The sequence below is a fragment of the Danio aesculapii genome, chromosome 19 (assembly GCF_903798145.1).
Source record: "Danio aesculapii chromosome 19, fDanAes4.1, whole genome shotgun sequence".
NCBI lineage: Eukaryota > Metazoa > Chordata > Actinopteri > Cypriniformes > Danionidae > Danio > Danio aesculapii.
Window position 1 is genome coordinate 23,922,320 of NC_079453.1, and position 27,480 is coordinate 23,949,799.

Consider the following 27,480-nt stretch of genomic DNA (forward strand, 5'->3'; position numbering starts at 1 on the left):
AAAATTACAGTAAATACATTATTTGTACACGCACTCTTAATATACTTAAACTAAAATCAGCAATATTCAACATTATATAGACCAAGAGAGTCAAGGCAGATTACAACTTTGACAATGTCATCAAACATTAAAGGAAAAAAAAATGGTCAAAACTGGAAATGGAAAGCCATAAAGTGGTACAGCAAGTCAATCCATCTTGCTGAAGGTTAAAGTGAAACACTATTTTCTGTGTTTTTAATTATTAACTTTTAATGATAATTTAAGATATTTTAAATGGTCATCCTCCTTCGGATTAGTCCCTAATTTATCAGGGGTCGCCAGAGCAGAATGAACCACCAACTATACCGGCATATATTTTACACAGCCGACACCTTTCCAGTTGCAAACCCAGTACTGGGAATCACCCATACACACTCATGCACTACAGACAATTTAGTTTATTCAATTCACCTACGGTACTCAGCAAATACAAGTAGACCCCTCAAAAATCAATCTTTTAAATTCATATTTGTAATAGGAAGCTGTACAATATTTTATTTGTGCATATACATTAGTCAGTACTGAAGACAAATCTGGAGCTTATCTAACAAAATAACTTACAATAATGGTCCAAAAACTAGTAAACACAAATTTATATGTTAAAAAATAAATATTAAAATATTTATAATAATATTATATATAAATGTAAAAATTAATAAATACAGGTTTTTTTTTAAAAAATAGGAAAAATCAAGAGAAGCAAAAAAACGGGAAAAAAAATTGTTGAAATTTTGTGGGTTGTAATTTAGTTTTTGCAAAATTTGCTTGAATTATTTCTATTATCTTTCAATTTCACAATATGTTATGTGACTAAATTATTATTTGAATAAATATATAGGTGTACTCAATTACGCTGAGCACTGTATACCGCATGTCTTTGGACTGTGGGGGGAAACCCACACGAACACAGGGAGAACATGCAAACTTCACACAGAAATGCCAACTGGCCCAGACGGGACTTGAACCAGCAACCTTCTTGCTATGAGGTGACAGTGCTAACCACTAAACCCCCTTGCCGCCTATATTAAACAAAATATTTTAAAAGTACAAGTCAATTTAACTTAATGCTTCATAAAAAAATGTCCAATAAAGAATTTACTTAATGTTTGCACTGTATGATCATATGAAATGGGCAAAACAAATTTAATGAGCTACAGTCTGCATGTTTGAAATCAAATCAAAGTGCAGTCAACTCTGAGAAAATTAAAGTTAAGGTTTTAAAAAAAAAGGTTCCAAAACAAAATCCTCTAGCAAAGACTTAAGATGATGAATTAAAAGTTCATTCACAAATATGTATTTTAAACAGCCAGTCAATGCCACCTCCTGGCATAAGATGATACGAATCAGGAAAACTCCGTAAAATGTTAATATATTGCATTCCTTAACTATAAACACTTATCCCTGTACTTATTTAAACATCTGCTACACAAAATGTGTCGTGGTTGTCAGGTTTTTCTATAAAATCCCCCCAAAAACTATCAACCTCTCAGAAAATGCACAAATAAATAAAACTTTAGATATTTAATTGGTACTTGGAGCACTGGGAACACTAGAAGAGGGCTTAATTAACTCATCTTTGTGAAAGCTCGCCAACAACACATTTGACATGTTTTCCCTTTAGCTCATAAGTAGCCTCTGTACATTCTAACTCATTTTACCAGCAAGGTTTACATTTACATTAAATTGCAATGTTTTATTTATAGGCAACACAAACCAATAAATATCTAATTTGAGTGATTGCTGAAGTTTAAAAGCCCAAAACTAGAAATGGTGAAATTACCCAGCTATAAATAGATATCCATTATTACAATATTTCATCAGTGTTGAGCAACAGATCACATGATGCGTACTGTGATGAGGACAGACCATATCAAACAGTGTAATCAATGCGCAAGGGAATCATAAATCTCCAAATATGAATGAATTTTGAGGGAATGAACAACAGAGTAAATAATCAAAAGACTGACTGCTGATAAAAGTGTCCTATACACAGTAAGAATAGACCCACAAACCTCCAGAGCCTGCATCCACTGCATTAGATCCTTATTTTTGCCATCTTTAACTTTCTCCTCAAAGAACTCTTTGAAGGTTTTCTTGTAAACCAGACGCATGTTGTACTTCTTTGCCATTCTGGAAAGGAACAGAATTAAGTTATTCAAATATATAACACAACTCAGCAAAAAGAAATATTCAGTGATTAAATACAACCCCATAGGCATTTTTTAATAGTTAAGATCAACATTAGTTAAATATTATGTTTTAATATGCAGTTTAGCCAAACTTTGAAATTGTTAAACTTATAATTCAGCCTAAAACAATCTGCTTTTGTTATATACAAGGTATTGTGCCAAAAGTAAATATTCTGCCATCATTTACTCATCCTTCTCTTGTTTGAAAGATGTTTTATTTTATTTTATTCAGCTGAACACAAAAGTAGATATAATGAATAATGTAGGGAGACAACAGCCATTGACTTCTTTATATATATATTTTTGCTCCTACTATAGATGTCAATTGTTGCTTTTTTCCAACATTCTCAGAGCATATAGTTTTGTGTTAAGCAAAAGAACGACATCCATAAACGTATCGAATCACTTGAGTGTGAGTAAATAGTTATGAAATGTTCTTTTCTGGGTGAACTGTCCCTATTTTCTAGAAGCAGACAATAGTGCATTTTTGTGGAGCAGTTGCGCCCTCTGCTGGACCTTCAATGAAGTAACACCAATGCTTTTCAGATGAGCCACTTACTCCACAAACAGCGGGAAATACACCAGAAACTCTGGGACATTGACGACTCCCTCCAAGCTGAAATCATACTGACAGCCGAACAGAGGATATTCTCCTTTCTTCTGGAAGGTCACCCTGAATACTTCATTTCCAAAACTGTTGGAGTCGGATTCCTCTAAGCGTTTCCTGTGAACACATGGAATGAATTTTCTGCTGTAGCACAAATTGACATTTTGATCAATAATTGCATCAGCCGTGTGGTTATCATTGTAAACTAGGCATGGGACGATAACCATTTTCAAGGTATACCACGGTTTGGAGAAGTCAAGGTTTTAAAACTGCCAAAAATTTCTGTTATACCGTTCCTAAGGTATAAGATTTTTTTTTTTTTTTGTTTTTTTTTTTTTGTTGTTGTTTTAGGACAACAGTTTCTCCAGGAGAAAAAAAATATCCAAAGACGCCACTTGAATGGTAAAGAAATCTGTGTTTTTTTTTTAAACAAATGAAGACAGCAGAAGTTAATGATTCATTTGAATTATTTATCCTGAAATATTTTATATAGCCTAAATTATTTTAAATATTTCTCAAAATAAAATATTTTGTGAAAAATAAAATTGTTCAAAAAAATAAAAAGTGTTTGTTTTTTTTACCCAGACATTTAAAAAGAATATAATTTAGAGCAAGGTTATCATACCGTCAGAATCTTATATCGGCCCATGCCTAAACACAATTAAAAATACTGCAATGATATTAGTGCTTTTAAAGGCATAGTTCAAACTAAAATAAATGAAAATACACAACATTTTCTCCCCCTTCAAATGGTTACAAACATTTAGGATTTTTTTTCTTTAATACTGTTGAACACAACAGAAAATATTCTGCTAACTGTTGAAAACTGGTACATATTCATCTTTATTAAAATATATATTAAGGGAGTTAATGACTGCTGGTTTCCAATATTCTTCAAAATATCTTTTGTGTCGAACAGAATAAAAGAAAATCAAAAAGGTTTGCAGCAAGTGGAAGAAATGATGACAATTTATTGGGTGACCGAACCCTTTAATCTCACGATTTTATTATAAATTAAATATAAATTCGTCTCTAATTTAAACATCAGTGGCAAAACTGCAAGTATTATTTCCATAAACTTCAAACTGAAATAAATTTAAATTGAATCCACGTCCTGGCCAAACACCGAGAGCTCAAAAGAAGCATTGCTGTTCTATATTGTAATAATTTGTTTTTGTTAAATACTTTACCTACTTCTAGTGTGCGATTCCATGTTTTTTTTTCATGTGTTACAAGAAAATATACTTTAAAATATAAACACTTTCATTTACCAAGGCATGTTAACCAGATCAAATATGACAGTAAACAACATTAATACACTTCACTAAGAAAGTAAAAATAAATATAATATAATATATATATAATATACCTAGTTGTAGTCTATTCAGGTGATTTACAAGGACATGTCTTGTATCCTTGTAATTCAAAATGCTTAAACATAATATATAATTGGCTTTATTAACATTCAATATTTGAATTGGGTTTAGGGGTAAGTAGGGCTGAGCGATTTGGCCTAAAATCAAAATCTCGATTAATTGAATATTTTGACTTGATTACGATTAATGAACAATTACTTTATTTATTAATTTACCCTTATAGTTCACTGACAAGTTTTGTACAGTAAATATGCTCACATACTACCAGTGAGAGGGTTTTGAATGTATGGTGCATTACTTTTTTTCAATTTCAATTTTGAAATAATTGAAGGAAAGACACACTATCTATGATTATTTATTGAACATCAATGTTGAACAACTGAAATTAAAACATTACCTAAAACCAACAGTCCATTTTTTCTTATAAGAAGTAAAAATAAATAACTTGCACTTTTGGGAACAAAAAAAAAATGTTTAATGTTTTTCATATTAAAAGTAGAAAATTTGCAGTATCTTTTCAGAATGAAATAATATTTTAAACAGTGCATTTCTTGCATTTTCTGTATGCAAATATTTTCATGTAAATAATAATTTTAATGTAATAGAAAATATGCCGTCTCAAGGTATCTCTGGTGCAGCTTCCAATCATAGTCAATGTAGTGCAAAGTATGGCTCAAGAATGAAGTATAAAACTGAGTGGGGTCATGTGACTCCACATTCATAGGGAAAGTAATTGAAAAAAAAAAACTTATTTTATTTATATATATATATATATATATATATATATATATATATATATATATATATATATATATAAATAAATAAATATAAATCGACCTGGAAAATGTTAAACAAAAAAAAAAAATTTAGGTTCTGAATGTTTATTTCGATTACGTTTCGATTAATCGCCCAGCCCTAAGGGTAAGGCCAAATAATAATTGTTTTTTTACAGTATAAAATACACCCATGGACAGTCCTTGTAAATCATATATACAAAGTATGTGTGCGTGTGTGTGTGATCTTACACCAGCTCATATGCATCAGGAGTTGTCCCGATGAAGAATCCTCCAGGCCGGAGTCTCTCACAGGCATTTCTCAGCATGGTGTCAGCCTGCGACTCGCTCTCAAAGGAATAATGATACACAAACTGACAGCTGCACACGTCAAACTGCAGCTCAGGGTCTTGCAACTTCTCAGACAGCAGTTCCTGAGACAGACGGAGAGTATGTGACCCTGTACTGTCATGTACTGAATGATGATCACTGACAAACGTTTATTTCTTTTGACAATGACCAAATCCCTCTAAAGCTGGGTTCTTTAAGGGTGCAGCAGGTGATTGTTTTCAGAACTTTTTAGTTGAGCTAGTTAAAAGTCTCTTCACATTCTGATAGTAATAATTAAACTAAACTATCTAAATGTCATTATATGTATTTTTATATTCTGGGTAAGGCGTAAGACTAAAAATTGTTCATCCAATTAAAGATCATCTGGCCGATAAATAACTCAAATATGACAGGCAACTCAAACTGTCTGTCAACAGATTTAAATGTGTATTTCTGCGAAGCCTGTCGCACAGACAGATCAGTCATTCGCGCATGCACATGAAGCAGAGTCACATCAGGTAATCTCAGCAAGCATCAACCTGAACTTCTGTCTGAAAGACTAACGTGGCCTTGTATCCATAAAAAGAAAGATTGTTTTTGAAAATGCAGAGTCAAATCTTTTCTAAATCCTGAATCAATATCGAAGTTGCGTGCTGGAGGAAAATGACATTATGCAGTTCAAAACTACGACCTGAAGGATGACAACATGGATAAAGCACTACGTTTATACAGGTATGTTTAAAACTATTTTAGTCACGCAAAGCTTAAGTGGCAAAGAGGTGTTTGGCGAAAGATTGCCCATTTTCAAGTTCTAGTCGGTTAAATAGTCCTAAGCATTTATTTAGTTGTTCAAGTGTAAAAGGAGATTATTATATATATATATATATATATATATATATATATATATATATATATATATATATATATATATATATATATATATATATATATATATATATATATATATATATAGATAATAAACGATATAAAACGAACATATAAAACGGTGGCAGAATTTTTCTGTTTTTAGCACTCCTTTTTTTCTGATCTGATTTTTTTATTTAGTTGCATAACAAAACATAAGTAAATAGTGCTCTTCCGCCTAACCAGCTTTACTGAAGTGAAGTATGATTTATATTCACACATTCGTTCATTTTTGTGACACGTTCCCATTCTAACGCTACTTTGAATATTGGGTCTGAAATAGCGTGTGGGTTTGACTTCAAAACAACATTAGCATTATTTAACTGACTGTGAACTATGTTGTATTTTATATAGTCATTGGCTGATTACAAAGTTTCACTATTTAGATTTTGCAAACAATACTTTTCTGAAATTATATTATTGAGGAGAAAGTCTGAATGTGCGAATATAAAACCAACTTTACCTCAATGCCAGTTTTGGGGAAATATAATTCCTGCACCTGCTGGTCTGTCAACAACAACGCTGGACAAAGTGCGTTTCTCCATAGAGTTTTCTAAAGCGGGATTTATACTTTCGTCTGGCACCGCATCGCGCACCTTCGCTGGCTGTGAGCGCACCTCGCGAAACCGACGAGGCTTTTATACTTGTCGCATTCGTCATTGTGATATTCTTTAAAACGACAAGGGATGGTCAAAAAAAAACTGACCGTAAAATCTGACGGATAAACAGAGAATAGGAAGTTTCCGGAACTACGTCATATCATTAAAATCATTCAATATTTTTAAACTAATTGTTTTTATAAATTATTTTAATGATAAAGATTTTATAACCGTTCAAGATTTTTTTTTTCAACAAACTTTGGTGCATCACGTGCTTTTGTTCATATCTCGGACAGTTTTACCTATTAAAGTTTATTAAAATATTAATGACAACAGAACATGGGTTGCTCTACAAATATATTTTTATTATGGCAAGAATAAAAGAAGAAAAAACAGCACACTTACTAAAAATACAGATTTTTGTTAAGATTTCGCCCACTCCACAATTTACACATTACTGTCTGGCTAGTTTCTGTCCTATACTTATGCTAAAAAGGTAATAATGGTCCAACATTCCTGACCATTATCACCAATAAAGCCTAGAAAAACAGGGCATCAGTATACTGTAGGTTCAAATATTCCTTTCCAGTTATCAAAGAAATAATTTGTTTTTTAATTATAGCTTTGTAACTATTAAATTGTTTTAAATTCAAAATTGTAACATATATGTGTAAAAATGTAAACAGTGTAAAATTTAGGACTGGTGGAAAAACATTTTTGTAATTGTGTACCCGGGTCTCCACATTTGCCATGGCCTCTTTTGGCTTTAACAAACTCATCCCTCAGGTTTTTCCAAACTTTTAACAAAAACTTTCCTCCTTTCCCACGGCTGTTGCAATTTCTAGGCAAGAATTATTGATCATCTGGTTATCTCTATGATCACGGATCATAAAGATGTCTGAACAGTCATACCCGTTTCAGACAAAATCTCTTCAAAATGGTTCATATTTAACTCAAATCAAAACGCGGCGCCGCGCGGAATGTTCGCTCGAGTCGAAATCATGTCGCGCGCAACTAAAGCAAACTTCCGCAAACTCTGCGATGAGGTCACATTCGCCGCGCGCACCCAAGCAAACTAGCGAACGCGTCGAGTATAAACCAGGCTTATCTGGAGAATGACATGACCTAGTGTTATATAAGGTTAGCATTCTGGCAGATCACCTACTGCACCTTTAACAGTACTGATAGTATAATACAGTCAATTATTAGAATACTGTCAGTTACAGTAAATAGACTTTAAATAGACCTGTAAAAGGAGCTGAAAGAGTTTTAAATTAAGTGCAATGAGATATTGTGTGTACATCTACAGAAACATGCAGTGTTCATATTTTTAAAACATGGCACGGTGCAATACAATGCTTGTCTGGCCTATAACCCTTTTTTTAAATGTAGTTTCAATCAGGCAGATCACTGAACAAGGAGAAGGACATCATAGTTCATCAGAAAAAACACCGTAATAGCGCATGTGGTCAACTGAAATCTTCCAGTGTGACACAAGGATAATGTTCATCGACTCTGACATTTATTTATGTTTCTTCCCTTTTTAATGCTGTGATATTTGTAATCTCAAAATAAATTACAAGAGATATACAATTCAGTCAAAATACAGTACAAGCGTTAAGTGCTATCAAACATTGCACAGTGCAAGTCTAGTTTAACAAATAAATTGGAATAAATCATTAAGGGTGAAGTGTGTGGTTTTAGTAGTGTAAATGAAGCGGTGGCTCATACCCTGCTGCAGTCTGCAGTGACGAACTCGGCAGAGAAGGTACGGTCATTTGGGTGACCCCTCCGTCTGACATCATTATAGCGCTGCTGACACTGCTCAATTGACACAGCAGCGATATCTGTGATAAATAAACACAAACACAGATAGGAAGTGTGATTTACAATATCATTACATGTAAAGCTACCATACGCAATTTTAATATTATCGTTTGTATGGGTAGGGCTGGGCGATTTGGCCTAAAATCGAAATCTCGATTAATTGAAAATTTTATCTCGATTACGATTTATGAACGATTATTTTATATATATATATATTTTTTTTTTTTTTTTTTTTTTTTACTGTTTTTTTACAGTAAATATATGTTTACATATTACATTCAGTCATGAGACAATTTCAAGGTATACTACGGTTTGAAAAAGTCAAGATTTTAAAACCGCCAAAATTTTCTGCTATACCGTTCCTAAGGTTTATGTAAGATTTTTTATTTATGGGTTGTTTTTTTTTACGTTTTTTAGGACAACAGCATCTCCATCAGAAAAGAGACCCAAAGATGTCGTTTTAAATTGTAAAGAAATCTCTGTTTTTGAAACTAATGAACAGCAGAAGTCAATGATTCATTTTCATTATCCAGCCTGACATGTTTACAGCTCCAAAATATAAATGTTTCTCAAAATAAAACATATTTTGTTTAAGGGGGAAAAAAGTTCTTGTTTTTTACCCAGACATTTAAAAAGAACTTATTTTAGAGCAGTAATCACAATACCGTGAAACCGTGATATTTTTATCCAAGGTTATCATACTGTCAGAATCTTATACCGGCCCATGCCTATATTACATTACAATATGTTCACATATTACATTACGTTACTTGATTTTAAGATACTTGAAGAAAACATGCACTATCTATGATTAATTATTGAACGTCATAATAGAAAATAAGCCGTCTCAAGGCATCTCTGGCGCAGCTTCTAATCATCGTCAATGTAGTGCAAACGTGAGACGTGCTGTTACTTTTTATGAGAGGTGCACAGGTATACGAGCTCGCGAAGGCTGCACTGGACCATGCCTGTGCATTCGACACAGAAGTATAAATCAACCAAAAGAGTGGAGTCACGTGACTCCATATGTGGTAGGGAAAGTAATTTTAAAAATGACCTGGAAAATTTTGATTGATTATAGGTTCTGAATGTTGATTTCGATTACTTTTCGATTAATCGCCCAACCATAACTTCGGGTATAAACAGCCACAAAAAGAACAGAAAACCCATGGAATTATAAAATGGCAATTTCCAAACCAGTAAATGTTTTGGATAAATAAACTCAGGAAAAATAAATTCAGATAACTGCTAAAAAAGCTTTGGATTTTTTTTTTTTTGCAAATTGATTTGTAAGCCATAAAGCAAACCAGCCTGCCAGATTAATCACTACATTACAAACATTAATTACAAATTTTAAAGAATCCTCATAAACAGATTAAAAAAAAACAAAAAAAAAATCAATGTGTTTTTAAATATTTCCCAAGTGATATTCAACAACGCAAAGATTTTTTTTCAGTCTTTCCTACTATATTTTCCTCTCGAAAAGTCCAGAAACTGGAAAGTTTCTTTTAGTTTAGCTGGAATAAAAAAATTCAAATAAAATTGTCCTTTCAAAATTCGCAACCCATTTTTAAAAAATAGTTTTTCTAAAATAATATCTATTAACTAAATCATTTTCTCTTTGCCATGAAGACACATGAAGACAAGTGCATAATATTTTACAAGTTATTTTCCAAGATACTAGTATTCAGCTTAATGCGTAATTTAACAGATTAACTAGGTTAAGTAGACAAGTAAGATTAATTAGGCCAGTCACTGGATAACAGCCATTCTTATGTGGGCTAATAATAGTGAGTTTTTAATTTTGTTTCCAATAACAAAATGGGTGTGTCAATATATTAATTACTTTGCATACTTTATTCTTTTAATTATTTTAACAATTGTTAAATTGAATTGTGTGTGTGTGTGTGTGTGTGTGTATTATATTACAGAATCAAGAATTTCAAATTTGATGGCTTTACAGGCCCAGAACATTAGAGATGACACAGAAATTTACAAGAATAACAAGTTTGGCACGGGACCAGTGAAGTACCTCATCGACCCATAGAAAAATAAAGATCTTTCAAGCATTTTAAACAAGACCACATTATAAATCTAGGCACAGGTAAAATTTCAACAGGTATTTTTGTACTTACCTGCACACACCAGTTTATCAATCCGACCTTTCTTCCATTTGAGAAGGTCTCCTCCTTTTCCACAGCCCAGATCCAGTACAGTCACCTCTCTTCGTCTTTGCCTGACCTTGTCCAAGATCTCAGCTGAGAAAACCAACACACAAAGACCTCAGCATGGCTATTGAGCACCAAATGAGAGCACAAATTAAACATGCTTGTTTGGGAGTTCTTCTCACCGATAAGCACGCTCTTCAACCAGTTGTTGAAATTGCGCATGTAGACTATCCTGCTTTTATTCCGTTCAGCCAAGCCACACTCCTTAATTTTGTTGTAATGTGTTGCCACCTTTTGACTGTGTAATGAATCTTCTGTGACCTGCAAAACAAAGTGTAATAATAATGTACATTTATAATCCTGTTTGTTTTATATTGTATTGCCATTAAATAACAGAAAACAATGTTAAAGGGGTACTCTTTTGTTTGTATGTAAAATAAGTCTTTGGTGTCTCCAAAATGTGTCTGGAAAGTTTCAGCTCAAAATATCCATCAGATTATGTATTATAAGCAGCTAAAAATGTCCATTTTTGGGTAAGAGCAAATTTGAGCTGTTTTTCGCCTATTCCTTTAAATGCAAATGAGCCAGTTCTTCTAATCTAAGATGATACAATACAGATGTAAATACATATAAATGTAGATGTTTTTTTTCTTTAACTAAATATTAAAAACTTTCAAGGATTTAGGACGCTGCTGATCGTTATATATGCCTCATAACATTCTTGTGAAATGGGTCCATCGGCAAATGGGAAAGAAAATATAGGAAAGAAATTATATGCTGTAGTTTTCATTCACCATATAAAAGTTTAAACAAATAAAAAACAGAAATGTAAAAAAATCTTTAGAAAATGGACATTTGCTCTACTAAGAATTTTATTTTAGTAAATATAAGCAACAAGAAACAGTATTAGGGGTGTGATAGTACATGTATTTTTACCATAACATTTTTGATTAAGTATGCACAAGAATCAATTAAATAGTGCTGTTTTAAGTCAGGCTTATCCAAACCCATTCCTGAGGGCTGAATATCCTGCAAAATGTAAATCCAACCTTAATTAAATTAACCTAAACCAGTTAATCAAAGTGTTCAGACTGACTAGAAATTTTTAGATAGCTAAATTATGCAAGACAGGGGCTCTCCATGGGCAGGATTAGACAGACTTGTTATATCACAAAAGCTTAGGACTGCACATGCACAATGTCAGGACATCCAATAATAATAATATCCCTTTGATTTTACTTAAGAACAACAAACTACACTCGTGGGACAGTTTATGTCATATTTTGTCAATGTCATAATTAGGGATGCTAATTTTGGTTAAATTTGCCACCCATTGCTAGTTAACCGAATATTAGAATAATTTTTAAATTATTATTTGATTTTTTTTTTAAAAATTGACGTGTCTGTTTTGTGTAACACATTAAATATTGCATTTTAAAATAGTGATTTATTTTAACATGTGAACATATTAACAACAGAACAGCGCTTTGATGGGAGAGAAAATTCCAACGTTCCAACTTGTGGCCAGCTTGTTTCCACATTTATGCAGCCAATTAAAATATATATATTTTTAGTTGTTTAACTGTTACCATTAATTGGTTAAAAATGCACCTTTTCGGTTAACAGTTAATCGGTTATTATTATGAGCATCTCTAGTCATTATGTTGAAGATTACCGTTTATGTATTATTTACATCATTTTAAGCTGCTTGTAACAGGAGTCCTATCCAACTTGCCAAAACATCAACCTGGAAGTTTCTAGTATGCTAGTAAGCCCTTGACTGGCTGGTTTAGTAGAGCTAAAATATGCAGTGGCCTTACAGGAGTAGAATTAGGCAGCCCTCGTAAATATAGTATTCTGAATGTCATAAATGATTAAACATTAATTGAAATACAAAATAATACATATGTGTATATCTACAAATGTTATTATTTGCTAATAAAAAAAAGACAACGATCAAATAATGCCCCTGAATAGAATAGTTAGTTTTAGACTCTGGCTAGTGATTGTATATTCTTCACACAAAGCAGCATCATTAAAACGTTATATTTAATAACCTTTTTGTTGTTGTTTATCTGCATAAGAAACACATTAGCATCAGTCATGCTTAGAACCTGTCGGTGTTACACTTCTCAGTGAAAGCGTTTTCATTGCAGGTTTTACAATACATTCCTCTCCAAATAGCAATTAAGTAACGCGATTAGTTACTTTTTATTGAGTAACTCAAAACGGTTAAGCATTACTTTTAAAAGTAACAACGTTCCATTAAAATAAACTCTACTTTTGTCCGTCACAGTTTATTTCTAACAAAAAAAATTGAAAACCATGATGACTAAGATCACAAAAAACGTTTAAAACCAAATATAAAGCTCTGCAACAGCATATAAACGAGTACATGAACTAACCAGCTTTTTACTGGGAGAGTGATCGTCATCCTCTTCATCACCGTCCCGCCGTCTCTTCAGTGACGATGAGGATGATGAAGTTGAAGTCTGCGAACTATCAAAAGATGATCCTACGCTGTCCTTATCGACCTTAGCATCAGCATACGGACTGTCCATCTCGAACAATCCTATAAACACGGAGAATTAGCATCTATAATTAGTTTAAATTCGACTATAAAACAGCGCATTTTACCACATGGTGAAAACAAAATATAAATAAATGCGTAGGATATAGAGGTCTAAGTTGGTAGAGAAACATAAACACTAAATTGCAGTGTGTGAGTGTTGCGTTGATAACAAGAGCTCATGTCAAGCGTTCATCTCGACACGTGTTTCAGCAGCAAAGAGACTGACTCCGACTGCTTGAACTTGGTATGAGAGAAACATTAGAAGTCATATTAAAAGTTTATGTCTTCGACAGCATGATTATGTGACAGACAGATCGCCGAAGACTGAATCAATGTTGCTTCACTCACTTGAGTTTTGCGCCATCATGCATCCACAGGCAGCGCTCTTCGCGGAGCTTTACTGCAGTGTTTTATACGAGGGGATAAACGCAGCGCCGCCTAGAGGACCGGCATGCGCAGCGGCTCTCATTTTGCTCCTAATATTTATTCTCTGCGTTATTAATATCATTCTGCGTGTATTATGGGACTAAATGTATTCTGCAAAGATATGCCTTTTCAACGTTGTTGTCATTTTATGTGTTGCCAGTTTAATTCAGAGCCTCTAACTGGATGCTCTTTTTACTATCTGTTTATGGAAGTGACATTCTAAACATGCGCCATCATAAAAACATAGATAAACTGACTACATATATTTACTACATAAATTTAGAGGCCAGACGAAAGGTTAAGTTAACTATAATTAAATGTAAAGGATTATTTGTTTTATAGAAAAATTATATTTTTATTATTTTCATAGTGATGACAATGTTCAATACAATGGTTTTTCTTTCTTTTTTATTGTGTTTTAACAATTCAATCATATTAACCACAACAATTGATGACATAAAGTACAATAATAAGCAAGGAAAATTATATATTAAAAAAAATAAATAAATAAGATAATAACAAACAGGGTACAGAGGCAAACTATCAAATTAAATAATATTTACAACTGTCTTATAAAATTTCACAGTTTTTACACTTTTTTGCTGTAAACATTTTGTAAAGTAGTAATTAAACCATTTAAGTCACAAAGAAAATCCTGCAAATTAGGTAATGATGAAGAACATTAACATTTGTAAATATAACATTTACTTAATAAAATAAATACATTTCCTCTAAATTCTATGTTATGTTTGTCATGAGAAAAGTAACAAATTATCGCATGGAAACAATATCACGCATCGAAAAATCAATGTTAAATTACATTTTGGTGTAAAAACAGACGAATAAATCAGACCAAAACACTTTTGACATTTGACAAAAAGATGATCGATTGAGTCACAGAAAACACCATTTGAATTAGGATTAACAAATTTAGATATAAAATCGTTTGTGGGGTAGATATTGTGTAACACTTTTAAGTGTAATTCTTTAACTTTGTTGGGAACACAAAACTTATAGCCTAAGCCAGTTTTTTTTTCCAATTAATTTTATCTATTAGAGAATTCCAAAGAATTTTTCCCCGGATGTGATTCTTCTCTTTGACTGAAACACATTTCTTATATTTTTATTAGTACATTTTAGGTTGTAAATGCATTTGTCTTCAACTAAAAACATTGGTTCTTTTTAACATTCACTTCAAATGACAAGTGGCATTTCATTAAATGAGCAAGGCCATTAGGTATGGTCTTAATCATGGTATGAAATTCTTTATAAATAACAGGGTAATTTAACCATAAAATCACCATATGAATAGAAGTTCCCTTGTGGATCAAATAAATCACAAAGAAAATTAATATCTTTTTCAAGCCAATTCTTATTTTAAAAAAAGATTTATTCTTTACTAAGATGCTTTCATTGTTCCATAGTTTCACTTTGTGCGGGGAGAAATTGTGAACGAAGCATAATTTCCATTTGTTCATCGTATTTATCCTGTAAAACAGGTAAATGCAAAATTTTGTAAAGATGTTGATTTAAAATGTATTTTCTGTAATGATAAAGAAGAGAGAATTATTCATTTATTCTATGATTGTATTTATTTACAATTATTTTGGTGTGATCTTTTCTTTTTTGTTAAGCAGAGTATGAATAATGCATTGGAATTCAAAGAAAAATATTTTTTATGAGAATACAGTTGATTTCAAAATGTGGTATATTGTTAATTTGCTCATTATATGTGGATTTTTTTTTATTTGTAAATGCAAATGAGCAGTGAAAAAAAACTAATTTTACTCACTTTAAAATAGAAATATGTTATTACCTGTGTACGTTAAAAGAAACAAGAAATACCAAAGCAATAAGAACTGTTAATTATCTTAAAGCTTTAAATCTTCTTTTTGAATAATTGTAATTTTTCCTTTGTTTTTATATGTATTTATTTATTTTCATGTCAATTTAATGTTATGGTATTGCCCTTGTATGTTCTGTGTTCTAAAAGTGCAATAAAAAAATTATTAATTAAAAAAACAAAACAAAAACATAATATCCATGCCAAAAGAGCCTGTTCATGAAATTTAAAGTTTTACAGCGAGTTTGGATAGAGAAAAACTGCAAGTTAACAAAAACATGAGACCTCCAATCTATTATAAATTTGATGTGGGATGAAGTACCAAACCGAATCTGGGGAATTTTAAACACAACTAACTTTGCTACAAATTATGTCGTAATATACACGTTCAAATAGTAATCACTCACGACATTGCAACACGTTATGGGAAATGTAGTTCCACAGAGCTTTGGCTTCGTTCAGAACTGTTGTTCTCGAAGCAGGGCTGAACTATATTTCCCACAACACACTGCGAGCTCAGCCACCATGTGTCATGTCGCTGCGTCTGCTGAGGAGTTCTCTGAATGACAGAAGGGACGTAAATAATATGTGTTTACGGTGGCGAAATCCCATCATGTCGGATATCAGCACTCACGTATGTAGTTGTACATATTTCCGATCATCGTTTTTGTTTGTTTAGACTAAAAACGAGTGAAACTTTGGTCAGTATAGCTGTTCAGATAGTCGGACATCAATTAGCAAAGCTAGCTGACTCACGTTTGGTGACCATCGTAGCATAAGTTTTGTCAGGAGATTTTTTTATGCAATTGTTTTTAGGAAGTTGGTATGTGTTTCATTATTTCTAAGCTGTCTTCTGAGATTGTGCAGCTTATATATTTATGTTATTTTCAGCTCTTTAACCAACACCAGTGACGTCCTTATTGATGGGATATTGAAGGTAGGAAATGCTGTAACTGATATCATGTCCGATATTTATTATATTCCCAGCAAAAAAAATAGTGTTTAATAGACGTCTAATAGACATCTACACATAGTTGTCTTGGCTAAAACAAGGCTAAACTTGGGCTGTCAGTGAAAATCTGATAGACATCTAAGAATAGCCCAAAACTAGACTAGTCGTCAAATAAACAGATTAGACAGACTTTGTATGTGTAATCAGTTATTTCTGTTTATTTGACGACTAGTCTAGTTTTGACCTATTCTTATGTGGCTATTGGATTTTCACTGACAGCCCAAATTTAGTCTTGTTTTAGCCAAGATGTTTAGACGTCTATTAGACATCTTTTAAAAAGAAAAATGCTGGCTGGGTTTCTACAGGGTTTGTCTGTTAACAACCAGTTAAATAAAATTATGTGCCAGTTGAAAGCATGCTTAAAGCACATTAGAAAATATTAAGTGACTGTTTGCTCTTTAGTAACTAAAGAAGTTTATTAACTTGCATCATATTTCACGTCATGTATTATTCATATACATTCATATTTGTCTAATGTCAATAATTAATAAATTACAGTTCACCTTTGGAATTGCGTATAATGTATAAGTTACAATTAAAAACATGCAGTGCCACCCAAAGGTTTGTACATGTTTAAAATAACTGTTTGGGAGGTAGTTAAAGCGAAAATTGTTAAATGTCTTTGTATTAGGTGCTTATTAACAGCATTGTCAAGCAGACATTATAAAAACCTAAGGATGGTGTGATTTGGAAAGTTTTAAAAAGTAGCATCTTGAGCTTTAATTGAATTAACATTATCCAGTAATCTGTACAATAATCAAAAAAATAATTACTTGCTAATTTCAAAGTAATTTAATTATTAAACTACTAACAGTGCAGGTTTTTTTCTCCATATGGTAAATTTACATATTTTTTATGTATTTAACACTCGCAGCGCAACCACAAAATACCAATTCATTATTATTTTAATTCTTAATTAAACGCACCTGAACGAGCTACTCAAGCTCTTTCTTGGTATCCAGGACCAAGTTTGGGCACCCCTGATGTATATAATATCATTTAAGTAAATGTTATTAGATGCAAAATGGCTATTCACTTTTAAAAATAATATTTTACTATTTGAATGCTTTTTCATTATGACTTTTGAATCTGTCTTCTGTTTCTTGTATTGCTTAGTTTGGTCATTTTTCTTATTTTTATTTTGACAGACGTTTGGGAGAAGAAACTGCTTTTGCGATGCAGCGGTTTGTGTGCTCTGGAGTCTTCAGGCAGACGTCTGTCCTGCTGCATACCAGCGCTGTGTCCCGTAGCCATATCACACGGATGCAGGATTCCCCGTCCCATCGCAGCCTGAAACAGCTGATCTCCAGCCAGCGATGGCTCAGCTCCACCACCGCCCTACGTTCTCCGACCTCACAGAAAACCTCTGCTCCAGGACAGGAGGAGCCAGACCCTCTCCAAGACAAATCCAGTGGCCTCATTCAGAGATTCAAGAAAACTTTTAAGCAGTACGGCAAAGTCATGATCCCTGTGCACCTGCTGACCTCTACTATGTGGTTCGGCACCTTCTACTATGCTGCAATGAAGTGAGTGGATGAAGATCAGAATTATAAGTATTTAGTGATGATGACTATAGGTTATTTTATAAAAGTAATGAATAAAGTACATCCAGGCATTTATTATCGCAGAATAAACCCAACATGCTTATTGGCAGCCCAACGCAGAGGGCTGTTGTATAAGACTGAAGGGCTTTATTGTGCGATAATATGAATTTATATTCGCATATTAGACAGCTAATTTTCACAAAATGTTCCGAGCCATGTGAGTTTAATACATATAATGTATAACAAAAATTAATTTATACAAATATTCATTCAAATCTAAACTTTTCTCCCCATGCTATTAATTTGCACTATTTTTTATGTATCTCTTTTTAATTTTAATGAAGTCAAAGTTGGTTTTATATTCACACATTTGTTCATTTTTGAAAACTTGTGAAATGGCCGAGTACTTTAAATATCTGGTCTGAAATCGCATGCAAGTAGGACAACATGAGCGATATTGAATTGACTGTGAACAACGTTATACTTTGATAGTCGTTGGCTGCTTATATGATCCCTATTTAGAATTTGCAAAGAATACTTTTCTGAAATTATATTACTAAGGAGATTGTCTGAATGTGCGAAATGAAAACCAACTTTACCTCAATCTAATTTCCATGATGTTTAGAATAACACACTTCCGTAAACAGATAGTAAAAGGAGTATGCAGTTGGAAAGGATTTAAAATAGCCTTTTGAGCTCATAGACTGTAAATAAAATATAGATGATGTGACACCGTCTTCTTCCATTGAATGCAAAAAACATTTAAAAGCAAAATTCCTAATTACAGGCACAGATTGTTGCAAACAAATTGATGTTAAAGTAACCAGGGCATGGACAGAAGGAACCGTCTGTGCTGCCAGAGGCAAAGCCATATGATCAAACTGCTCACCAAACGTTCCAATGTCAAATCAACCACACCCCTGAATTTCCCATTTGACCGCCCTTAACTGGACTGTATGAAAGGTTTGCTAAAAAAAATTACAATCACTTGCATTTATAAATGCACACTAATATAATATCTATTTAGGATAAAGCTTAGGATAATACGTTTTATCTTGTTGAACAGGTCTAAATAGATTGGTTTATTTAAACATCTTCCTATTAGCAGTAGTAATAAGATTTGTACAATATAAAAAATAACATATCAACAACGGTGTATAATAACAAAGTTTCTTAGAAAGGTTTTTATTATTATTATTTAAGAACCAACTGGACCCAGAATGTACATCATTAGGAGCTATTTGCCATGGGGAAAAAATGTGCATCTGTATTAGCAAATATATATATATATATAATTACACAGTAATTTTTTTAAAATATCACATGTAAATTCACACATCCCATTCCTACACTTTATAAAATAATACATTTTATTAAAAGTGCAGTAGGTGATTGTCCTCAGAAACATTTTTTGTTGTGCTAGTTGAAAGTCTCTTCACATTCCAATGGTAATGATTAAAGTAATGAAGTCCCATTCATTTACATGAATTCTCAGGATATTTCTCAGGAAAAGGTGGGGTTTATGACCTGTCTGGCAACCAGTCACCAGGGGGCAATCAAAGAGCCCGCAGCTTTACTATTCAGGAGGAGTGAGGCTTGAGCTTTAACTGAATTAAGAATATACTGCTACCTGTACAAGAATCATAAAAGTTACTTCAAAGTAATTTGCTTTTTTGATTAATAAGCTAATAACAGTTCAGTTAAAATATATATGTATATATATTTTTAAAGATGCCATAGTTCATTGATTCAATATATTAAATCGTTCACTGATATCGATATAGGTATGTGGCATAGGTAAGTTCCAGAATTGTCTAGAAATCATTTTTATTTGCTCATTTTTTATCGCAGATATTACCACTAGAATAAAAATTTTGGTTTTGAACATATTTGGAACATTCGTGAATATTAATAAGCTCTGCTCTGACACTCCACAGCTTATGACAGTGCCTGACACTCGCACACAGTGTACCCTAAAATACACATGTGCAAAATAATCATACTTGATTTGTCAAAAATGTTTTTAACAAACTGAGTAGGTGTCTTGTTAAATGCCAATCATTTCAACTGAAGAGGAGAAGCGGTTAACATTGGGAGAGAGAGTGAGCTATTGGTAGGCATCTAAATCTGCTCCTTCGTTACTGCACCTGAGTTATGTGTTCTAAATTATAATTATACCCAACAAATGGGACAGGCAAAGATGTATTTAAAATTGTGTTTTCTGGGTTTAATTTGTGTGAAAACACAAGCAGGGATTAATATCAACCTCTGCATAAACAGATGAGTTTTATAATGTTTACTGCAATTCTTTCACTCATGAAGGTGCGTGATTTGACATTGTGCAGTTTACATGTGTTTGTTGCCTCATTACAAACATACATGGCAAATTTCGCAATATACACATTAAAATAACAAAATAGATATTTAAACAGACCTTATGCCTGTTCAAGGTGGCACTGAATAAATTTATAATCTTTATATCCCGCATTTGGCGACCATCAACTGTTTTCTCAGAGACTGATGAGCTGACAAAACATTGGTGCAGTTCTGATACAATGGAGAAAATTAAAAAGCACTGTGTGTTTGGGTGTTCTGTGTCTGATGTAATTAGTCTACCGAAATGTGTATATTCTATACAAAGTATGAAGCCGATCGCTCAGTTCTTGTTACGTGACTCGCAGTGCGCTTGCAGCATTCTGAAAGTAGGGATACATGTATACGTCACTCCCAATATGCATGCAAGCGCCGCGCCTCCATTGGAAATAACGAACTTGTGCGCGCAAAAGACGTACGCATATACATGCACACACATAAACACACACGTTAGTCTATTTATTTGTTTTTCTATAGGCCTGTTCAAGAGACGGTTGATTACAGCTTTACTAGGTGATCTTTATTTTTTGTCTTATGTCTGTTTTTGAGACATGTTACAGGTCTTTGATAAAGATCTAATTGTTTTCCTTTGCAAATATGTTTCAGATTCACACTGTAAAACGTCTGTGTGTGTGTGTCTGTGTAAAATCGAAATCGCAATATTAGAAAACTTGTGATCATTTCTTTTGCCCATATCGCACAGCCCTGACAGTAAGACTCCCACATACGTAATAATACACTTGGATAAACCTATAAATAAGGGGGGGAAAGTCTGTTGTAATCTCAGTAGGAAACATTGTGGCCAATCAAACACAGTCTGGGATGAGCATATTACATTTCTATATGCATTATCAGAGTCGATGTTTTGTTCCGATTGGCCTGTTTTTCACCAGGATTTTACACTTACAGAATTTATACTAGAATGAGAAAACAATAGTTTAAAATTGAACAAAGAGTAATTCTGGGCTAATTAATGTGTCTGTGCTTTTTCGATAAGGGTTTCACAAAGAAAAACAACAAAATCATAAGTCCAAGGCACTCAAGGTATGTGGAAAAGTGAAAAGCCTTTATTAACATGGCTATTATTACTCTTACTAATTAATAACAGCTTTGTTAATTAAGGCTTTTTAATTTTTTCAGTTTTCGAGTACCGTGGATTTTGAGGAAACAATGGTGTTCGAGGCTTATAGTATATAATTTCCATGTACTGATATCATATTATTCAGTTATGGTTACTAGATATATCCAGATTTTTATTATATGGGACCTTCATAAACAGACTGTTTTTAGGAGAACTGAAACGGTGTTGTAAAAGAAGTGAAAAATATCATGTGATTTTTATTTATTTATTTATTTTTGATATGCATGAATGTTATAATGCAGCCCAAAAACACAATCATGGCTTCAAAAAATTGCTGCTTGAGCCCTTTAATGTTGTCTTGTCCAATATATCAGTACATTGATGAAATTTCAAATTGATTAATTGAAGTGAGTGGCTCATTAAAGTCAGTGTCTTTTGACAAAAAGCGATTTTAAAAAGTATGAGTCCTCATACACTGCAGGCGGCTGTCAGGTGGTGATTTGCTGAGCAGGTATGTGCGGGGGAGATGGGTCGTTTTCTTTTTTGCTTGGTCATTGTATGTGTACGGCGCGTGGTGGATTGAGGTAAATGGCACACTGGAATGTTTACTCTGCAGTACATCTGGCTGAATGTGGGTCACCACTGTCTAGACATTTCAGAAATGTGGGAGGTGGTAATGGATGCTTGAAAATGTGCTGTTTCATTTACCATGACCTCACTCTGCTGACAGGCTCTCAGTTATCAGTTTGCCTTGTCATATGTTCACCAAACGTCTGCACACTTACAGCTTTGGCTTATATTATAAGCCAAAATAAAGATGTATATGTATATGTATATGTGTATATATATATATATATATATATATATATATATATATATATATATATATATATATATATATATATATATATATATATAAATAAATGCTAATACAATTCTTCTTGGTCTTGAAATGACATTCTTAAAAGAATAGCTAACAAAGTAAATATGTTCAGACTTTACTCATGTTCTTTCATTTGTTGGTCACTGGTTATAGTCAAAATATCTTATTTTATATATAAAAAAAAATAAGAAAACCATTTAAAATTGAGGGTGAGTAATAAACGACAGCATATTCACTTTTTATGTGTAAAATGTTTCTGTTATAAAGTAAATGCTTGTTCTTTCTCATTTTTTGTCTTTAGAGGAGTGAATTTGGTGCCATTTCTGGAATATGTTGGGTTTCCTGACAAGGTAGTAAAGCTCCTGGAGAACTCTCAGAGCGGCTATGCACTGACAGCATATGCTATGTACAAGGTGAGCAAGCCAAGTTACTTTTTGGCCAATTATTTAAATGTTTCATAATTTGTTGAAACATTGAAAACAATACAAAGTAGTAGGTATCTCCAAAATGAAAGCCAAATCTAGGCAGTTTAGGTTTATTTTCCCAAAATAATTAGCAAAAGTGCATAAATACAGGTAAATTAGATATGGTGTCAGTAGAGCAGATCAGGAAAAACTAAACATACATTTGAAAACCCCATGAAATCCAAATTGGATAATTTAGTCTAAAGGGTTTCTTTCAGCTTTAGTGTGCTCCAAAATAAAGACACAATTCTAACTTGTAAACAAATAATCATTCAAATCTGAAGTCTCCTACATAATATATAGATTTATCAGAAAATCACTATTGTCTTTACAGCGAATGACACACAGTTTAGTGTATACTGTTGGGCAGTATTGGAGAAAGTTACTTTTGAAAGTAATGCATTACTATATTGAGTTACTCCTCAAATAAACTGGTTGTGTTGCTTAGTTAATTTTTATGGTAATGAATTATGATACTTTTGAGTTACTTTTGATTTACTCTTACGTTGCTTTTTTTGAGGCTTGATCTCTGTCAGAAATTTTAATAGAGGTGCTCTGCATTTATCAAAACACTCTAAACAACACATTCACCTAGTTTAAAGCAGCGTGTTTGCTACTTTTGCACTTTTTGTCTTTTTAGTGAAGTTAAATCACTGTCCTTTGAGACAATCCCCTGTTTCTTTTTTCAATACGTTCAAAATAATGAACAAATTCTCTCATCGAGTGTGGGATTCAATGTGACTGCTTTAATTTTAATTCAGCATTTTATTTTTTAAAAGCTAATCAATTAAACTACAAAGTAAATCACATTACATGTTTTAAAAGTTACTCAAATATTATTATTTAATTTTTTTAGACAGTTTAAACAATGTAATGGCCCTTTTCCCCTGAGTGATACAGTACAGGTCTGTATGGGTCACCTTTATTAGGCTTGCATTTCCACTGCTGGTGGGCAAGATGTACAACAGAAAGTTGCAGTCGACATCATTCTCAATCGAGGAAATGTCAAAGTAAAGCTGTACGGGTCGTTCACATATCAGATGAGAAGCACTTCTCACAAAACAGATGCTTTATACACATAAATACTTGTAAATGTTCGATTATGGATTAACATGATTGGATTGTAACTGCAGGTCAATGATCAAAAATAGCCTACTGTAATGTCTGCAATTAAATAAAATAAATAATGTAACATATATAAACACATACTGACCCGTACAGTCTCCGATATGTTACCAATTACAGAAAACCTACACACTATATACATTTAGTCCTAATTTGGGTTCAAAAACAACACGCAACAGAGCATACAGTCAGTTCAAATATCTCATCTGTATCTTCACCAGCACATGTAACCTCTTGTTAGAAAGTAATTCCGTCATTCTGAGTTCATAATAGTCCAAAAGGTGATGATAGTAGTTACACATGGCAGTTTGTTCATCTTTTAGATTGCTGAAAGGATCATTTGCTCCTTTGTTTTTTCCAGCTTCTCCTTTGTTTTTTCGGGCTTCACTCTCGTGTTTGTCCGTTTCTGAAAGGATAGGATGTCAGAAGCACTTCAATAATCACACGCACATTATTAATATGAGCTCAAGAAGTTCTTTATTTCAAATATAGACGTCCGGCAAGCTCTCTCAAGAAAGTGAAACCGCTCGCGCCTTAGACGGCCTTGTAAACAACAACAGGGCACAGGGTAGATTCTGCTCTTCTTCTTGGCTTTGTGGCTGTTCATCAAGACGATGACAAGGTTTGTTTGAGCTCAGGTCGACCATAGCTTGTTATTATATGTATATATTATTACAGTGTAATGTCTCGGTGGTGTATTTAAAAATGGTGCTTCCTTTGTTTTCATTCTACTGGCTTGTGCACGAGCTAGTCTCTGTAAACCAATAGTGTTCAGCTGTATATCTGGCTCTGCCTTTTGGTACTCTTTTGTTGTGCTAAGTATCCTTTCAAAAGGGTAGCCAAAAATTGGTACGGTAAGGTTCGCTTTTTGGTACCTTTTAACAGTGGAAACGGCCATAAAAGCTTAAGGTACCGTACCACTCAGTGGAAACAGGCCATATTGTGCTTTCAATTCTAAACAGAATGCTGTATTTAAAAGCAGTATAGAGGAGGTAAGGAGGAGAAGTGGTTAGACTGTCACTTATACTAGTCCAATTCAGTATCAGTTGATTTATTATGTAGGAAATATGAGCTACAGCGGTTTCCCCTGTTGCAGTAACTTTGATTTATCCTATCTTTAGTTTGTATCAGTATCAATTTTTATCAGTTGCATCGCTGTCAAAATAAAAGTCTGTCGTGAAGTCAAAATAGTCACCTCAAACATATCGGCCAAACAGAAAATGTATCGACATTTGATGCACTGAAACTTGAAAAATATCGTCTGACTACTACTTTTTTTTAAGTCAGGGTTGTGAGGGTTGTTTATTTTCCTCTGATCTACTTAAGATCGCAACACCAGCGAGGTACACGGTGACTCTAGGAGGAACATCCCTGTCTGTGAAGTACCTGAGGAAACATGGCTACATGTCCACACCTCCACCTGTCAAAGAATACCTGCAGGAGAAGATGGAGGAGACCAAAGAGAGGATCTCTGGCAAGATGGAGGAAACCAAGGATCGTTTCTCTGAAAGAATGGAGGAAACAAAAGACAAGTTGAATGAAAAACTTCAAGAAACCAAAGACAAAGTGTCTTTCAGAAAGAAAAGAGAATAGATTTGGACACTTGCGTAAGGGCTTAAAGTGACTTTGTCTCCCATAATGTCTTCACATCGTTACACAATATAATACAATTTATGATGCATTTTGTCTTAAACGTACATTAAATATATTGTAGGCTGCAAGCTCTACACTTGTTGTTTGTGTAATATGCTAGCTATCACAAGATGGTGAGACTCCTAAAGTTACCATAGTTGCTGAATATATAAATAATATCACAGCACACAAAGTTTTCTGAAAAATGTTGGACTGGACTTGACTGAAGTACGTTTTTAAGTCATGCGAGTGTTTTCTAAAGAGATTTGCCCGAATATTATACATGTGTTACCTTGTTCATTAAAATATTATAAGATTAGTCGTGCCCAAAATGAAAATTCATGTCACTCTGAAGTCATCCGAAATGTTCACCCAGAAGATCATAAGGATATTTTTACTGCTGTCTGTGCCTGCGTTGATTGTACGTTTACCCAAAATTCAGATTCTTTAAAAATATATAAATATATTTAATCATTTATTAAATGATTGGCTCAATTTGGAACATTTAAAATAACAGTTCACCCAAAAATGGAACTTGTAAAAAACAAATACTAGTCGGTAGTTATACTATAGGTTTCAAACATTCTTCAACCATCTCAAACTGGTTTAGAACAAGTCAAGATTAAGTAAATCATGGCACATTTTTCATTTTGGGTGAACTGTCTTTTTAAGGAATAAACCGTTTAATACACAGTTTTTTTGTGTGTTATGTTGGTATTTTGAACATTTTGGGTATTTGGATGACACTGAGGACAGAATTTAGATTTTGGACTGAATTAACAATAACAACATAGCACTGACTCTTTCAATTCTTGCATGTTACATTATTATTTAAGTTATCTATGGATTGGAAACAACCCAGACTCTTGTATAAACTACTGAAAAGGATATAGTCATCGAAATCTTAAACTGTTTGTTAGTCTAGGTCTTAAACAGTGTTTGTCAGACAGGTATAAATGTACAGTGAGATGTCGTACAGATTTTACCATGGTTTAAAATACTGGTAATGCTGAAAAATGCACTAATATTCCTGACAGATCATCAATTGGCTTTACGTCCTGTTTGGAGTTCAAGTTCAGTAAGTTCCTGCCATGTTTATGCGTTTCATTTATGTGACCTAATTTTTCAGTTGTGAATGTCTGTGGACTCTCATGATTTTAAAGTCCCATTTTTGTTTCAATTGTGCAAAGCAATTAATGAAGGTGATTAATTTAATCAATTATCCAATGGAAAATATCTCTGCTGGTAAAGCACTTGAGGTGTTTAGCTCTGACAGGATTGCGAGGCCTTTTATTTTGAAGGATGTTCCACCTGACTGTCAACTTTGACAATAAAAACAATGAACATTTCTGCTGTCTTATTTCAGATGGAAGCATGGTGGAGTTTCAGTTGGGATTTATTTATTTTTTTAAGTGTTCTGAAAGATTTGTAAAATTTAAGTGAGGGGTCAAGTTTTGCAAATGCTTTAGACCCATTAAAATTAACTAAACAATTATTTTAAAGCTATATAAAATCATTAATTAGTACCTCTGATCTTTGGTAAGTTCCTATGTCCCTTGGTGTGAAAGTATATGCCAATTTTACATTGTCAATTCCACTGAAAAATCTATGCCTGAAAAAATGCACCGGTTACATTTTTGTCTCAGAATTTTTCACATATTTAAATTTTTGGAACCAAAATAAAATTGGGTTT

General features: G+C 33.1%; 2 protein-coding genes across 2 annotated transcripts in view; one reads left to right on the forward strand and one right to left on the reverse strand.

Annotated features, from left to right (window-relative positions):
• Window positions 1-13,799, reverse strand: part of rnmt (RNA (guanine-7-) methyltransferase) — a 28,081-nt gene extending 14,282 nt beyond the window's left edge. The window contains exons 1-8 of the mRNA XM_056480364.1: window positions 13,753-13,799; window positions 13,238-13,404; window positions 11,015-11,153; window positions 10,800-10,922; window positions 8,569-8,684; window positions 5,237-5,418; window positions 2,788-2,952; window positions 2,052-2,169 (exon numbers count right to left, since the gene is read on the reverse strand). Of these exons, the coding sequence (XP_056336339.1) occupies window positions 2,052-2,169; window positions 2,788-2,952; window positions 5,237-5,418; window positions 8,569-8,684; window positions 10,800-10,922; window positions 11,015-11,153; window positions 13,238-13,404; window positions 13,753-13,771 (1,029 nt within the window). The 5' untranslated portion in view covers window positions 13,772-13,799. The remainder of the gene's footprint in view (window positions 1-2,051; window positions 2,170-2,787; window positions 2,953-5,236; window positions 5,419-8,568; window positions 8,685-10,799; window positions 10,923-11,014; window positions 11,154-13,237; window positions 13,405-13,752) is intronic.
• Window positions 13,800-16,190: 2,391 nt separating this feature from the next.
• On the forward strand, window positions 16,191-26,236 carry fam210aa (family with sequence similarity 210 member Aa). The gene is made up of 5 exons (XM_056480384.1): window positions 16,191-16,307; window positions 16,565-16,610; window positions 17,834-18,211; window positions 22,868-22,979; window positions 25,482-26,236. The coding sequence occupies exons 3-5, from the start codon at window positions 17,862-17,864 to the stop codon at window positions 25,746-25,748; spliced, it is 729 nt and encodes a 242-aa protein (XP_056336359.1). The 5' UTR covers window positions 16,191-16,307; window positions 16,565-16,610; window positions 17,834-17,861; the 3' UTR covers window positions 25,749-26,236.
• Window positions 26,237-27,480: the final 1,244 nt, after the last annotated feature.